General features: G+C 43.1%; 1 protein-coding gene across 1 annotated transcript in view; it reads left to right on the top strand.

The window, feature by feature from the left end:
- Nucleotides 1-15,820, top strand: part of ABCD2 (ATP binding cassette subfamily D member 2) — a 38,562-nt gene that overhangs the window by 20,183 nt on the left and 2,559 nt on the right. The window contains exons 6-9 of the mRNA XM_044423509.1: nucleotides 7,070-7,215; nucleotides 10,567-10,712; nucleotides 13,450-13,534; nucleotides 15,337-15,462. Of these exons, the coding sequence (XP_044279444.1) occupies nucleotides 7,070-7,215; nucleotides 10,567-10,712; nucleotides 13,450-13,534; nucleotides 15,337-15,462 (503 nt within the window). The remainder of the gene's footprint in view (nucleotides 1-7,069; nucleotides 7,216-10,566; nucleotides 10,713-13,449; nucleotides 13,535-15,336; nucleotides 15,463-15,820) is intronic.

Here is a 15,820-nt window from a genome sequence, read left to right as displayed (position 1 = left end):
TGTGACTTGTATCTTCCTTTTATTGGACTGAACTGTCTGTGGGTATGGAGACTTCTGCATAATGTTAGATCAGCTGTTATGTCAAACTAAGATTATGTGAAGGAGGCACAAAATTTGGCTATATTGTAGCCTATTAACATAGGGTGGAAAGCCTGCTTGCAGAGAGTTGCAGAGTTATTAGAAGAACCTTCTGTTTCTTTCATTATTTATGAACTATTGTTTTTGTCTATTTAATCTGTCCTGTCTCTCTGGGCTGTCTGAGTTTAATCAATAAGTTCCTGAATCCTCCATCCCATTTGCATCTCGTCACCCCTGCTTAACCCATCACTCCTTTACTTGGCTTTACTGCAAGAAGCTACTTTTTCCTCATTTTGCATTATATAGCCTCACTGTGAATGCCAGTAAGAACTGAACTAGAAGTTTTGCTAATCATATGGCACGTAGCATGGGGTTAGTTTTTTCTTTAGTGCAGCTCTTTATTCAGATTGACTAAACACTGGGATTTGTCAACTGAAGCTTTTTTCCTTGATTTTTTTAATTAGCAAGCAAACAGTGGTGCCATTAGACAGAGTCAGTCTGAAGGCGTGCCATATATTCTTAGATTAGTTTCAACCCCTGTCACCCCTGAGCATGAAATATTGTTCATGCAGAGCACCAGTGATGTAAGATTATGTTATTTTTCTAAATATTGCAAATGTTTACTAAAGGGTCATTGTAGGGACTATATCCATAGAGGAGAATGGGAGCATATGACCCATCTCCTGTATATCTGTGTTACCATTTTCCAGGGCCCCACAAACATTCAAATCAAGCACGTTTGGAATGTTGAGAGACTGCCAAAGGGACTCTCCCAAAATGGCTGCCGTACAAGTAGTTTGCCCACTCACAAAACACTCATTTCCTAAAAGGCAAACTGGTGGGACTAAAGCAAACAAAAATTAACTTAACAAAGAAGAAGTACAAGGCAGAGATGGAGATCTAAGCTCTAAAACAGAAAATAACTCTTTTGAAATTATAATTTTCTGCACAAAGTTGATAGGGCTAGTAACTTGGCTGTCAATGCCACGTGGAACCAGAAGACATTCTTGGAAATAGAGATGGTGCTGGAAGCGGATGCGTCGCCTTGTAGTATGTCAGCCTCAGTTTAATTGCCCCCGCCCCATATTTTAATTAAAATGGAATGAAAGATGGGCATGGAAGCTAGCAGGCATCAAGAGAAGTGTCAGTGGGCACAGTAGTGTGCCATGTCAGAAATATGCAAACAGAATTGGTTTGTGGAATTGTCCTGCCCTCCCCATCCCCATCCAATTCAGTGAGGATCTTATATTTTTTTCGGAATACATAGAGTTGCCAGCTAGATGCCTGTGTGAATCAGTTCTTTGCAGGTTAAAACAGCTAAAATATTTTAGCATACCTCTATGCGTCTGACAACTTGCCCATGCTGCACTTGCTTGAAATAATTCCAACGCGCACACACACACAGACACACACAACATAAAGGTGTAAGATGCTTCTTAGTTACACTGTCTGATGCTTTAATACTACAACTGTGTGAGCAGGACTGTTGATAGGAATTTTTCCCACCCAAGAAAGTGAGAGCAAAGGACAGATAAGGAAACCACATATATACTCCACAGTGATATCAGATAGTGCCATGGGGAAGCAGCTCTCACACACCTCTGCGTGTGCCTGCTTGTACGGTGGAGGGGATGTACTTTCCTATTGCTGCTGTAATGCTACTAATTGTAGCTGATGTAAGCCTAATGTGTGGGTCTTATGAAAGAGACATCTCTCTGCTTATACAGACACAGGGGAAACTTCCAGCTCACAGAGTTTTATTTCCTCTGCTCTTACCAATATACGTTTAAAGATGTCATGTCCCAGAGGGCATGGTGTCATGGTGGCTAGAAAACCTAAATGGGCCAGAATGCTTAGGGTAATCATGAAATGGAAAATGAAATTAGGGAAGCTTCCAAATGAAGAAGTATTATAAGAATATGTGACCTCAGTTTTCCCACACATTGGATGGATAAATGCCTGCCACAACAAAGAACTTCAATTTCTCAGTACCCTAAGGAACTCAGTGCCCCAGAACTCTTTGTTAAGGAACCAGTAAGAGGGGAAGTGATAGAATCGTAAAATAGTAGAGTTGGGAGGGGCCATGAAGGCCATCAGGTCCAACTCCCTGCTGTTGCACCATCCCACTCAGATGGCTGTCCAGTTTCTTTCTGAATGTCTCTAGTTTGGGAGACCCTGAATTTAATGCTACGTGGTATTGCTCAGGAAAATCTGAGTTTTGCCAAACCATTTGGAAACAGTGACTGCAGTGCCATCAGATTTTTATATATATATAAAGCGTGAAGGAAGTTACACTTCTTCCTTCAAAAGAAGAAAGAACTCTAAAATGAGGGTACTGGAAAAAGGAAGTTGAAATGGGAAGTCAAGAGCTCAGACCCTTCAGAAAGCTTGAGGTTACTCAAAACCACAATAAGAAAAGCTAATGTGGAATGTATGCCATAAGTTAGGAGAGGCAGCAACATGGCCAAGAGTTCACTAGCAGAGTTAACAAGCAGGGTCAGAGGAAGTATTAGGAGAAAAGGGCTTCTTTCAGAAAATGTTAGGCTTACCCAAATGGGGAGAACAAAGGGGAGCACAAACTTCCTCAGAGGAAATGCAGGAAACCAGCTTGGTAGACAGGAAGGACATCTGGCAAGCCTTGCCTTCCATCTTGAGGCCTTGCCCTGGACAGCTCATGGCTTTTGTTGCTTCTCCTTTGGAAGGTCTTCTTTAGCAGCAAGAGGGGGTGTTGTCATGGTGTATAGGAGTTCTCCCTTGCATCCCTCTCAAGACTTCCCATCTATCTGATTGCTATTCTGTGGTATTTGCATCTAGTTTGGGCCAGTGGACAGATTAGGAATTCTGTTGATGTATCAGCTACCCTGCTGCTCAACTCCTTACCTGAGCTTACAGAGGTGGTCTCAGTTGTCATGCTGAAGACCCCCAGATTGTGATCTTGGGGGATGTTAACATCCATGCTGAGGCCACCTTATCTGGATTTCATGTCCCAACTTGTCAGCAACCCAAAGCACTCTGGATTTGACTTTTTAGCAGTCATGGAATAATGATCTGAAGGTGGCAGTCTTTGAATTGGTCCCTGTGTCACGAATTAGTTTGCAGCTTGTTGACTAATGGTGGTTTTTCCCCTCAGTAAGGGTGAAGGCCCAATTAAGATGGCCCATCGCTGGAGGCTAACAGATCTGAATGGTTTCCAGAGTGCTCTTGGGGATTTTTCCAGCTGATACGGTTGGAGGCTGTCAAATCCCTGATTGGTCTCTGGAATACACAATGACCTGTCTCCAGAATGGCCTCTCTGTACTAAGCATATACAGCTCCAAGGTATACTCCAAAGCTGAGAATGATTCAACAGTATAGTGCAAGTGGAGGATGTCATCAAGCCCTGGTAAGTGCCTCTAGTGAGGTATATTTAGAGGCAGTGAGGGTAGCTAAGCAGCAGTGCTTCACTGCCCCTCTTCTGTCTTCTCTTTGCTGCCCAGCAGAGCCTCTTCAGCATCATCCAGGTCTAATACACACTGGCCCCGAGGACATCTTAGACACATCTGAGGCCCACTGTAATATATTTGCTAGCCAGTTCCAGAATAGAATTTCTTGCATCCATTGGGAAATCTTCATCATCGTCTACATTTCTATATCTCCTATAGCTGGAGTTCTCTGGGCAGTTTTCAAATTTAAATCACCCATCCAGATTTCAACCAAGCCCAACTCTGCTTAGCTTCCAAGATTAGGCAGGATCAGGCACTTCAGGCTATATGTCTTTGATTGCTCTGGATGATGACCTATGTAGGCAAAAAAATGGAGAGTGCGACCATGTTGATACTCCTGAATCTTTCAGGGATGTTCAATACCATAAATGTCCTTCCGAGTGACTGTCTCAGTTGGGAAGTGGCAGTACTGCATTGCAGTGGTTTCATTCCTACTTGGTAGGGTGGCTCCAGAAGGTGGGACTCGAGGATATTGCTCAGCCCCATGATTTCTCCAGTATGGGAATTCTTAGGGGTCAGTCCTTTTGTCCATGCTGTTCAGCATCAACACAAAATCACTGAGTGGTGTCATCTGAAGTTTTGGAATGCATGACCCTCAGTGCACTGATGACATGTAGCTCTATTTCTTCTTTCTATCCTCAGCAGGTGAGGCTCTTGATGTACTAAACTGGGGCCTGGATGCAGCAATGGACTGGATGAGGGCTAGCCAACTGAAGCTTAATCCACACAAGACTGAGATGTTATTAGTGCACACTTCCCCGACTGGGGGGGGGGGTGTTATTTATTTATTTTCCAATTTATGTCCTGCCTTTTTCCTACAAAGGGCTCAAGGCAGCTTGCATTTTATCCTCCATCTTATTCCCACAACAAAAACCCTGTGAGGTAGGTTGGGCTGAGAGTCTGTGACTGGCCCAAAGTCACCCAGTTGGCTCCATGGCCAAGCAGGGACTAGAACCCAGATTGTCTGAGTCCCAGTCCCATGCTCTTAACCACGACACCACACTGGCTCTCTACACTACACCACACTGGTTGGAGGATGCTTGATCCATTCTGGATGGAGTTGCACTCCCCTTAAAGGAGCACATTCATAACCTGGGGTTGCTCCTTGATCCATCTTGTCACTTGATGCTCAGGTGGCCTCAATGGTACAGAGTACTTTTTGCCAACTCTTGCTGGTGGCCCAGCTGTGCCTCTACCTGGACAGGCATAGCCTGTCTTCGGTAATCTATGCTTTGGTAAACTCTAAATTAAAATACTGCATTGTCCAATATATGCAAAATGCTGCAGCCAGACTAGTAATTAGGTTTTAACATATAATTTGTATTCTGGCCCACTTTTATTGGCTGCCTATATGTTTCTGAGCCCAGTTTAAGTATATAGTTTTAAACATATAAAGCTCTCACAACCTAGATCCCCAGTATCTCATGTATGCCACTTCCAACCATAGTGTACCTGGACAATATGCTCAGCTACTGAAGCCTTTCTTCAAATGCCAGGCTAAGATCACCCTCTTCGTTGAGTTATTTTCCAGCTCCAGATCCTACATGTGGGGTGTGTGTATGTGTGTGTGTGTGGGGGGGGGGGGGCATTGCCAGCTATTTTTTTCTGTAGGCCTAGCTGTATGGACTGGTTTTAGTGGTGTAGCTGTAAAAACATGTTTTAAAAACAAGTTTATTTTACTTTTATTCTGTATTGTTTTTATTGCATTAATTACTGCTGCTCAGCACCCAGAGAGCATCAACTATTGGGTGGTATAGAAATTAAATAAATAATAAAATTATAGTTAGGCTATAAATAGGATGACAACAGAGTCAAATGCATACCAAAGGAGGGTGTAAATTTGTGGAGGAGCGGAATGAAGCAAATGTGCTTCAAGATAAGCAAGTATAGAGTAATGCCTGTTGGGAGCAAAAGTCTTAACTTCTCCCATACACAGATGGTATCTATGCTAGCAGTGACTGATTGAAAAAGAGGTCTTGGGGTTGTTCTGGATAGATGGATGACAAAATCTACCCAGTGTGCAGCTGGATAGTAAAAAAAGGGGGATTCCTCATGAGCAGTAATCAGGAAAAGACCTGAGAATAAAGCTGCCAAGATCATACCCCCCTTATGTGCAACCACGCTAGGAATACTTTGTATAGTTCTGGTCACCACATCTAGAACAGGATATTGTAGAGTTGGAAGGAAGGCAAATAACATGGCCAGGCTGTAACTCCAACTGACTGGCGCAAGTCTCCTATGAAAGCTTACAACATCTGGGACTGTTTAGCTTAGGGGAAAGGCAAGTAAAAGGAGACATGATAGAGATGCACAAAGTCATGCATAGTATGGATAAGGTAGATAGGAAGACAACTTTCTCCTCTTTTATAATACTACCACTGAAGGTCATTCCACAGAACTGATCAGTGGTATGTTCAGGGCAGATAAAAGGCAGTATTTCTTCATACAGCAAATAGCTGAACTAGAGAATTCACTACCACAAGATGGCTTCATAGGGAGATCGGATAAATTCCTAGAGGACAAAGCCATCAATGGCTGTGGTTCCTGACTGAGCTATACAGTCCAGTATGGCTGCTGAGGAAAATGGTCAGGAGGTTGCAACTTCTTGTGGGATTCCTGCAGGCAGCAGGTTGGCCACTGTGTGAGCAGAATGCTGGACTGGATGGACCCTTGGTCTGATCTAGCAGGGCTCTTCCTATGTGTTAAGTATACATTTTGCTAAAGAGAGACTGCCACTGCAAGGAAGTCGTAGGGACCTTGATGCACTTGACTTGAAAACTGAACATATAATGGGAAACAAATGTTAAAAATTCAGTCCTGGTGTGTGCAAGTTACCGAAGGAAAAGTTTCATTCTGTTCTAGAGTCGGGGACAGAATCTAGGCAATATTGGCATTGGGACTACAGTGGTGCCATGAGTATGCGGGTGTATTTTTCACACACTCCATTTTCACAGATTCCAACCCCTCCCCTTTTTTTTAAAGCTGTGGTTCGATTAGAGCTAAAAGAGGAAGCAGACGGCAGGAAAACACAAGCGCTGATTCTGCACATATGGAACTCCTACTGTGGCTATGATTAGACAGAGCGTCACATTTATCCTTAGGTTGCTTTCCGCTGTCACAGCTAGGAGTAGTTGTGCACATAATACTGAATAAAGGCAGTGTGTATTGTTGATGCACATGAGTCTTAGCCATTGTTCTTTCCTAGTAAAACATGTTGTACATTTGGAAATAGTTTGTTTCTTAAGGTTCCTTAAATGCCTTACATGCACATCAAAGCATTCCAGATGGACAGGAGAAACATGCAGCTAATCTGGACTGCAGGTCACGGCTTGGGATAGGTGATTGAAACGCTGCATTCTGTGACATCACCACACAATTTCAGGAATGCAGATGTTGAGGTATAAATAGTGACAGTAGGATGCCAGTGGGAGTGCATACTGTGCTTGAAAGTAAGCAGAAAGAGCTCCCTTCTAAAAGGATTTTGTGTTCCTCATTCTTGTCCCTTGTAGGTTGAAGAGGGAATGCATCTTCTAATCACTGGGCCCAATGGCTGTGGAAAGAGTTCTCTCTTCCGAATTCTGAGTGGCTTATGGCCTGTCTATGAAGGGGTTCTCTACAAACCCCCTCCTCAGCATATGTTCTACATCCCACAAAGGTTTGTGCTTTTTGTTCGTGATTAATATAGTACATGGATTTGTATTGTACTGTCATACAGTGCTTACGATGGGTTGTGAAAAGAACAAAGCAGTTAATTCGCTGATATAATGCAGATTGGAGGTTTATCTGAGAATGTTGCTTGTCTTAGTAACTGGAGGAACTTTCATTTTGTATAGAGTTTACACTCATCACCATAAAATGCACAGTTACAGGGCATGATCAAAGTGTGGCTTTGTGGATTCCAATTAGAAATGTATAGGAATTACCTGAGGAAGCCTCCTGAAAAGGAATATTGGCTCTAGAGATTAGCCATCATTTTCTCCCCTGCCGTCAAAGGCACCATGACTGCTGAGACTCTAGCAATCTGCTAATTAGAACCGAGGCTTAGAGTTCTAGAAATCCCAGGCAGTGAATCTGAGATTGGTGTAGAGGGATTATTTTTCCTAAAATACTTCATGTAATGTCTAAGTTGATATTTGTAATTCCCCTTTCCCTGGGAGGTTTTGCATGACAGTGGATTTGGCCAAAGGTTAAGGCACACATCTTAATACTTGTGTGCAGATGCCACTTGAGAATGTTTTAACTTTATTTCATATTCTGGAGAGAGGGGAAGAAGGGCCAAAGAAGATTTTATAGCTTGCATTGTTTTGAAACCAATACACCAAGGTGGGCAGACTTGTTTTCATTAAGGGCTGCACCAACTTGTGGGCAGGGATACAAAGATTCAGCTGGAATCTGACTCTCTTGTGCTCACTGAACTTTTTCCCCATGCTTGGCTCTGGCCAGGAGGTGAGCTGAGTGAAAATCAAATCCACAAACTCTTGCAAACACTAGCAAACCCTTCTTTGTGCAAAGTGTGCAGAGTCCACGACTCAGTGTGCGGAAGCAGAATTCCACTTGCACAGCAGGCACACGGGTGGCAGGTGGTGTGTGCAGAAGCCTGCTTCTCAACCTTGCTTGGACTTACTTCCTGCTGGACACCCACATGAACACCTGGCACCAAGTGGACTTCGGCAGAAAGAAAACTAGTCAGAGCCTGGGAAGCCAAGAAATCCAATGGATTCCCACCCTCAAACTCAGTTCATCACGCATTGCTGCTTGTGGGTAATCTGTCAGGAGTTGCATATCAGTATTGAAAAGGGCCAGAGATAGCAGGGACAAGGCAGAGCTGGAGCCCAAAGTGTTTGTGTTCTTTCTTTTCTCTCTCTGCCCCCTCTTTCTCTCTTCCTCTACCATCCCTTTTACTCCCTCTCCCTCCCTGCCTTGTTGGCTGTCAGGACAGGGCACTTCTCTCTTGTAATTGGTCTGAACTAATCACATGCAGAGGGCTTTTGCAATTGATTGATGGCCACAGGTGCTTCCAGGGCTACAGGTTGCCTCTGCAATAAAGTAATAGGGATTTTTTTAAAGAACATGTTACATCCAACACAATACATCCAGCATAGTCTACATAATCTTGTTTTCCTTGATTCATTGCTCTGACAACATATTATAATATTTCATTCGTTACATTTATATCACTCCTTTCCTTCAAAGAGCTTTAGGGCTAGTCAGTACCACTTTTGGAATTTTGGGAGACCCATGGGCACCCTCACAAAATGGCTGTCACTTTCAGAGGGACAGAGAGTCTAGGTGGAAAACATGTTTCTTCCTCTTTCCTATTTTAGCCTTGCAAGAACACCATGAAGTAGGCTAGGTTGAGAGAAAAGCTTCATGAGAGTTGAATCTGGGTCTAAGGAGACTTAGTAATCAAATTCTGGCCTACTGCTTGCAATTCTCTCCTGAGAAGGTCCAGTCCCGACATAATCCTTACATTTCTGATATTACAGTGATTTTGACTGCTAGGCTTAATTTCTAGTGCCAGATTAATAGATATCTGTCCTATCAAAGAGATACAGATGGAACAATCCTGTCATTTCACTTTAGTTCCATATGTTCAGCTGTGTGTTCTTGCCTTAACTCAGTGGCTTTTAATGAACTTGACATAGGAAGGGCAGGAAGTATCTCCTCAGCAGCTGTTTGGGATTCTCTCTTGCTGACTCTTACATTGATTGACAGCCTGCTCCCTGCTGCGTCTCTCCAGTGGGCTTGAATCCCCAAGGCAAGCAATTTCTGGATTGTGCTCTTGGACCGCTTTCCTGTAAGACTGCCAAACAGAAGCTTATAAAATCAAGGCACACTTTCCAACTTGAATGTCTTCACTGCCTCCTTTCCACCTTTCAGGTTTGCGCCTTTTCCCGAGTCTCGAGTTTATTGTGTAACGTCCCTATCTGCAATGGCAGTTTCCATTTATCTGTCTTGCAGCTAAGGGAAGCTCGACCACTCTTTGATCCCTGTCAACTGTGCTGGTGCATGTAAGCTAATTCTGCTCAGGCTTGGTAACAGAGCCTTGAAATATTTAACAGACGTTCTTGGATACAGGAGAGGAAAGCTTACTGTTGGTTATTTTAGGCTCTGATCAATTATTTATATCTGGAAGAGAGTTGTGGAAACTGTAGCCTGCCCTAAAACACCCTTGAACTAATATAAGGCGGAAGCGGAACACGCAAAAGAGAGGCTGTTCTTTGTATTCCCACAAGATGTGTCTAAAGTTGTGATGGGCAAGCACATGGGCTTTCATGTTCTGTTTAATGGTAACATTTTCATACCACTTTAGGCTGCAATCCTGTGCATGTTTAGACAGACTGATGCCCTACAACTTCCAGCACTGCTGCCAGAAAACAGAATTGTAGGACCTTTTCCTGCCTAAACAAGTATAGGATTGCACCTTTATTTGCTATAAAACCATCCAGGTGGTGCTTCACCTTCAGGGAAAGCCCATTTATGCTATTCCTTGCAAAGAAGCCCTACCATTTCTGAATGGACAGGGTGATCTCATTCATTAAAAATCATGCATGGGCTTGCTTTGTAAGCCAAATAATGAGTAATCATTCCATATGCAATAGCAGAAAGTCATTGGATATTGTAAGTGCTTCAAGAGCCACAGCACAAGCAGCCCGAAGGGGAGTAATTTGGAGATTACTATGCTTTGCCATTTCGCCTGCTGGTCCTTATTCCCACATCCTGGACCAGCAGACATTACTAAGCCGTTTTCAGAGGCTGGTGTATGGTTCACAAGCCGGAGTTAATCCACACTGCTCCACTCTAATCAGGAAATAATGCATTGTTCTCTAGAATAAATTTGGGTAAACAGTCATCCTCAAATAATTACAGTATTTAGAAAGGCAGCATTTAAAGCATTATGCACTGCTCAAAGAACATCAGCTGGCAGCCCTAAATAGCAGGTTTAAGAGGGGACTCCATGTGTGAGAGGGCTAATTTAATTAACATTCTTTCCACCACTTTGCAGGCCTTACATGTCCATTGGAACACTGCGGGATCAGGTCATCTATCCTGACTCAATTGATGACATGCATGAAAAGGGGTACCAGGACCAGGATCTGGAATGTATTTTGCAGATAGTTCATTTGAATCACATAGTTCAAAGAGAAGGAGGTACTTTAATTTTCATATGTGAGAAGAAAAGAACTGTGTGTGTGATGGGGGAGAGACACTATGTATATAAATATGTATGTCCATATAGTTATGGAATTATATGGATCTGTATATCTCTGGACGTCTGTAATCTGTTTCCTTCACAAGTCCATGCTTGCTGCTTCTAACCCGCAATGGTACATTAAAGTCACAGTCCTATCAGGATGCCCGTAACCCTATGAACTGGACGGCCTATGCAGAGTGAAAGAAATACAGAGGTGAAGGTTGCTTCTACGTTCCTTCCACTCTTCAGAGCAGCTGGATGGCCACTTTGAGTTGTCTGACTGATGCGTTGGAGGAAGAGAAAGAGGGAAGGCAGCCCAGAGTGTATTGTGTCTTGGCAGTACTAAGTCTGTCCCTGCCTTCACCCTCTGGAATGCCAATTTTGCAATCTTAGAGAAGCAACCAGCACAGTCTTTTCCAAGCTGTCTGCAATTGGGGGAAGGAGATCTGAACATGGATCCACAGGTCTGGAGAAAAAATATTTTTCAGACCTTGGAGCTGTGAGTCTGGACAATCCTACCTATGGCGGTCTAGATGCTGTATGGAAGTGTAGGATTGCTCTGCCATCAGTGCCTGAGAAGGCTGTGCTAAAACTAAGTATCTCATTTGTGTGTATAACAGTCATGTCAGAATAGAGGCATGGCCCATCCAGCCCAGTATTGGCTTCTCTGACTGAAGCAGACGTCAGGCAAAAGTCATTCACAATCCTGCTGCTTGATGATAATTAAACTGGAAATGCCAAGTCTTGTGGCAATGAATTCCATAAGTTAATTGTGAGTTATGTGAAAGAGCATTTGCCTTTGTTTGGCCTGAATCTACCACTCATGCCAGATAGCATTATATACTAGCATTATAAAGCCTTAAATGTCTTAGAGCCTGGTTACGTCTCCTTCCATATGTGCCGGCCTGGCCCTTAAGATCTGGGGTAGATGCCCTTCTCGGGGTGCCCTCCCTGAAGGATATTAGGAGGGTGACTACTCGGAGAAGGGCCTTCTCTGCGGTGGCATCCCAATTATAGAATTCATTCCTCAGAGAGGTTTGCCTGGTGCCATCACTTTATACTTTTTGGTGCCTGGCCAAAACTTTTGTATTTTTTCCAATGTTTTAAGATCTGGCTGTTTTAATTGGGGTTTTATTATTGCTAAAGTTTAGGATGCTGTATTTTAATTAAACAAAAATTCTTAACATTTTGTATTGTTAAACTGTCCTGAGACTTCGGTAATGGGATGGTCTCCAAAAGTTTTAAATGAATAAAATAATTATGTAACCGATTTAGAATTCATTATGAAACATTTTATCAATCTGCCTATATGAAAGAAATCGATTGGGATTGAGCTGTCTTTGGACCATGCTCCTATGCATATTTAGTCAGAAGAAAGGGCTACAACTCCCAGTATGCTTCAGGCAGTCATGCTAAGACTGTAGTCCTTTTTTTGTCTAAATCTGCATAGGATTCTGTCTTCTGTTATATGTGAAGTAGACCACATGTTCCCTATACTCAGGACAGGCAGGAAGGTGATAGGAAACTAATGATAGAATTCTGGGTGATCTGCAGCATTGTATAGTATGCATGTACTTTTCACTGATTCATTTTTGACATTTATATACTGCCTACTTAACACAGTTCCTATATTAAGGTTTTTAAATAATAAAAAATAAACACCTAAACAATTAGTAGATGAAAACCCCACCACAGTAGAAACCAAATAGGCAAAATAAACCCAGAAATAATAATATCAACAATGGAAAATTAAACACCACTGCTTTTAAAAGATCTTTAAAAGTGTTTAAAATGTCCGGGAGAATAAAAAGATCTTCAACAGAGGCAGAAAAATCATAACGTAGGAAATGTACCATCCATAATCAGGTACCATCACTGAAAAGGCCCTTCTCTGTTAGCTACCTACTGGGCACCCTGCCAAGGGCCTCTAATGATTATTTTAGGATCCAGGTAGGTAAATATGGAAGAAATTTATTTGTAATATTGAGAAACACTCTAATGTTTCTCTAAATTAGAGTGCTAAAATGAAGCTGGGGTGGGGAACTAGGAGTGGGATTTTATATGAAAGGAGTGACTTGGTTCTGGAAAAAAACTTGAGTTATTTTTCTATAGTAACTTAGATGTAGATTTGTACTTGTATATGCAGGTTATACCAGCATATGACTCAAGGCTGCCTTCCCTAGCCTGGTGCTGGGCTACAAATCATAAAGTCCACCAGCCAGCCATAGGGGCCTATGGAAGCTGTAATCCAATACAGCATTAGGCTGATGAAGGCTGCCTTAAGGGCTAAAGCAGGTAGCTGGTCCCTGAGTTATCAGTTATGAGAAACAGCGAAATAACATGAATATATGAAAGCAAAAAGGTGCTGCATTTGTATTTCTGAAATAATATCAGGTATGATAAAAATGTATCATATGCTACTGTGTCATTGTGCTGCTGGGTAATCCCCTGAAATAAGTAATATTTATGTGTACTACTAAACCTTCACAATCATGGGTATTTCCCCATTTAAAAAAATCTTTTTATAATTAAAAGAAGAATCCAAACATATAAAAACAACAACAGCTAAAAGATATTTCATGGTTTCATACAAAGATGTCTATTTGTTGCTTAACTGGTTTCAGGCAAAAAGCAGGGTGGAGAAGGTTAGAAAAAGAAGTTAAAACAGCTGCATTTTTTAATGTCTCTTCATAGGATGGGATGCTGTGACAGACTGGAAAGATGTCCTCTCTGGAGGAGAAAAGCAGAGGATGGGCATGGCTCGGATGTTTTACCACAAGTAAGTCTGCTAAACAGGCTTTGATGTGACCGTATGGCTAGAATGAACAGGGCCGGCCTTATCATTGGACAAGTGAGACCGCCACCTCAGACTGCGAATGCTGAGAGGCAGTGAGAGCTGGGAGAGGGGCGGTGCTGGACACTGCTGTGAGCTGCATCCACCCTACCCTGTGTGCTCCAGCCAACTCTGCTGCCTCCAAGCACTGTGCAGGAGGCCTGTTAGCTGTGGAGCAGCGGTATCAGCTGTCAGTCTCGCTGGCTTCTAAAGAACTGAACGGACACCATCTTCAATTCCACCCCTGGCAGAGAAATGTATTGGTTCAGCTCCAGGCAAGGACGGCATTTATTTATATTTCTCAGGAGTGCAAAGATAGGATAAGGCATATGATACTACAGGGAGGTGTAGAAGAGCCAGATGGCAGGCGTGGGATCCATCCGAAGAGTGATAGACATGAAGAGCAGTGGACCAGTGGCTGGGTAGACATAATGATATATAGTGAAAAAAGTGTTCTGAGTGCCTGAGAGAAACAGAGACAGAGAAGGTAATCTATACAGCAGGGATGCTGAGCTCCTTGCAGCCTGAGGGCAAAATTCAACTTCAGAGAAGCCTCCTTCCAATGGTGGAAGGGGCCTAAGGCAAAATGACACCAGTCTATTGTTGCTGAAAGCACTTACAAGCTCACAAGAGGCATTTCAACCTTTGAGAATGAGGAAAGAAAGCCCAGATGACTCTCAGAGGTTGGGGAATGGGGATGAATCCAAAGAAAGGGGTAGGGCCACCTGGGGAACCCCGGAAGGGTGGATTGGGATTCCAGGTGAGCCAGGTTTGGCTTTAGCACTCTGCAAGCCACAGGAAGGTGGACAAGAATGCCAGAGCCTTGACTGATAGAGACTGGGTAGTGTTCCGTATGTCTGCACAGAGCCCCTCAGCTGTTCTGGTGCTGCTCTTTCTGCATCTCCAGTATATGGGTGAAAAAACCTCATGGAGATGGCAAAAAAGGAGGAAAACAATTCACCTTACAGTAACTCCAGCATCCGGTCACATCAAATGGTGCACTGACAGAAGCTACTTACAAGTAAATTTAATTTGCAGTGGTTAGTCCAGCTCGCTTTGAAAGTGAGTTGCTGTTTATCGGGGTATCATGAGGCATGTTGTGAACAAGGTGGTAAGTTATCCAGAGAAAAAGCCAGCTGTGGAGCCGTGATGGAGGGCATCACACCAGTTGCGAGCACTGCAGCAGTTGCTCCCTGTGTCACAGCAGTTGCTCCCTGTGTCACTGAGGAGACATTGGAGGAAAGAACTAATGCAGATGTATTTTCTTGATGTCTTTCCACTTTTCATATATATAGCATTATGGGAATTCATCATCACTGTCTTGTAAGATCTCTAAAATCAGTTTTCCACTTCAAAGGAGGTCTGTCTGACTGTCACTGTTGCATTTCATGGCAACCAGGACAAAACCAGTCTCAAATACAAATGCAGTATTATCATGGGCACACACAGCTTGAATGTTTTTGAATATCTTGACAGGTTTACTTGACTGGTTAGCTTTGAAGACTGTCTTGGGATACCTTCTATGAACCCAAAACTGGTGTATTTATATCACTCTGAACCAAGTACTTCCAGTACACGTCTGGAGAATCCAGTGAGGGGACTGGGCAGTTTGCAAGCCTGAGAATGAGCACAGTGCCCATGCTCACTTCCCAAAATCACAGCCTCTCGCTCTGCATTCCCCGGAGAGAGATGCCACGTTAATCCACAAAGCAAGTAACTAGTTATTCCTTTTCTTACTTTATTATAAGGCCCAAATATGCACTACTGGATGAATGTACAAGTGCTGTCAGCATTGATGTGGAAGGAAAGATATTCCAGGCTGCCAAGGGATCTGGCATATCCTTGCTTTCGATAACGCACAGACCATCTCTCTGGTGAGTCTTTAAATGAGGCTTGCTTTCATTTTGCTTGCAATCAGATTAGGATTGTGGATTGTACCAGGTATTGCCAGGCCACTAGTTCTTTTCCATATCCTCCTCATACTTGCCTAGGAGTCACAGTCACAAGCGTGCACCCCTTTTCAGCGGGGTCATGACTGACAAGCACAGTTGTAATCATGGGAAGAGAGTGCTTCCAAAGGGCTTCCATTTATAAGACAATCGACCTTTGCCTCAGTAGATCAGAAACAGCCTTTAGGACTGATTGATCAATGGATTATCTGTTGGTGGGGGAACAGACAGGGTTTATTCCTTGGTAATTCCATAGCTTAGAAAAAGGTGTGATTCTTGCAAT

This window comes from Varanus komodoensis, unplaced genomic scaffold, assembly GCF_004798865.1.
Source record: "Varanus komodoensis strain SLA01 unplaced genomic scaffold, ASM479886v1 scaffold13_3, whole genome shotgun sequence".
Taxonomy (NCBI): domain Eukaryota; kingdom Metazoa; phylum Chordata; class Lepidosauria; order Squamata; family Varanidae; genus Varanus; species Varanus komodoensis.
This window is presented reverse-complemented; position numbering and strand designations above follow the sequence as displayed.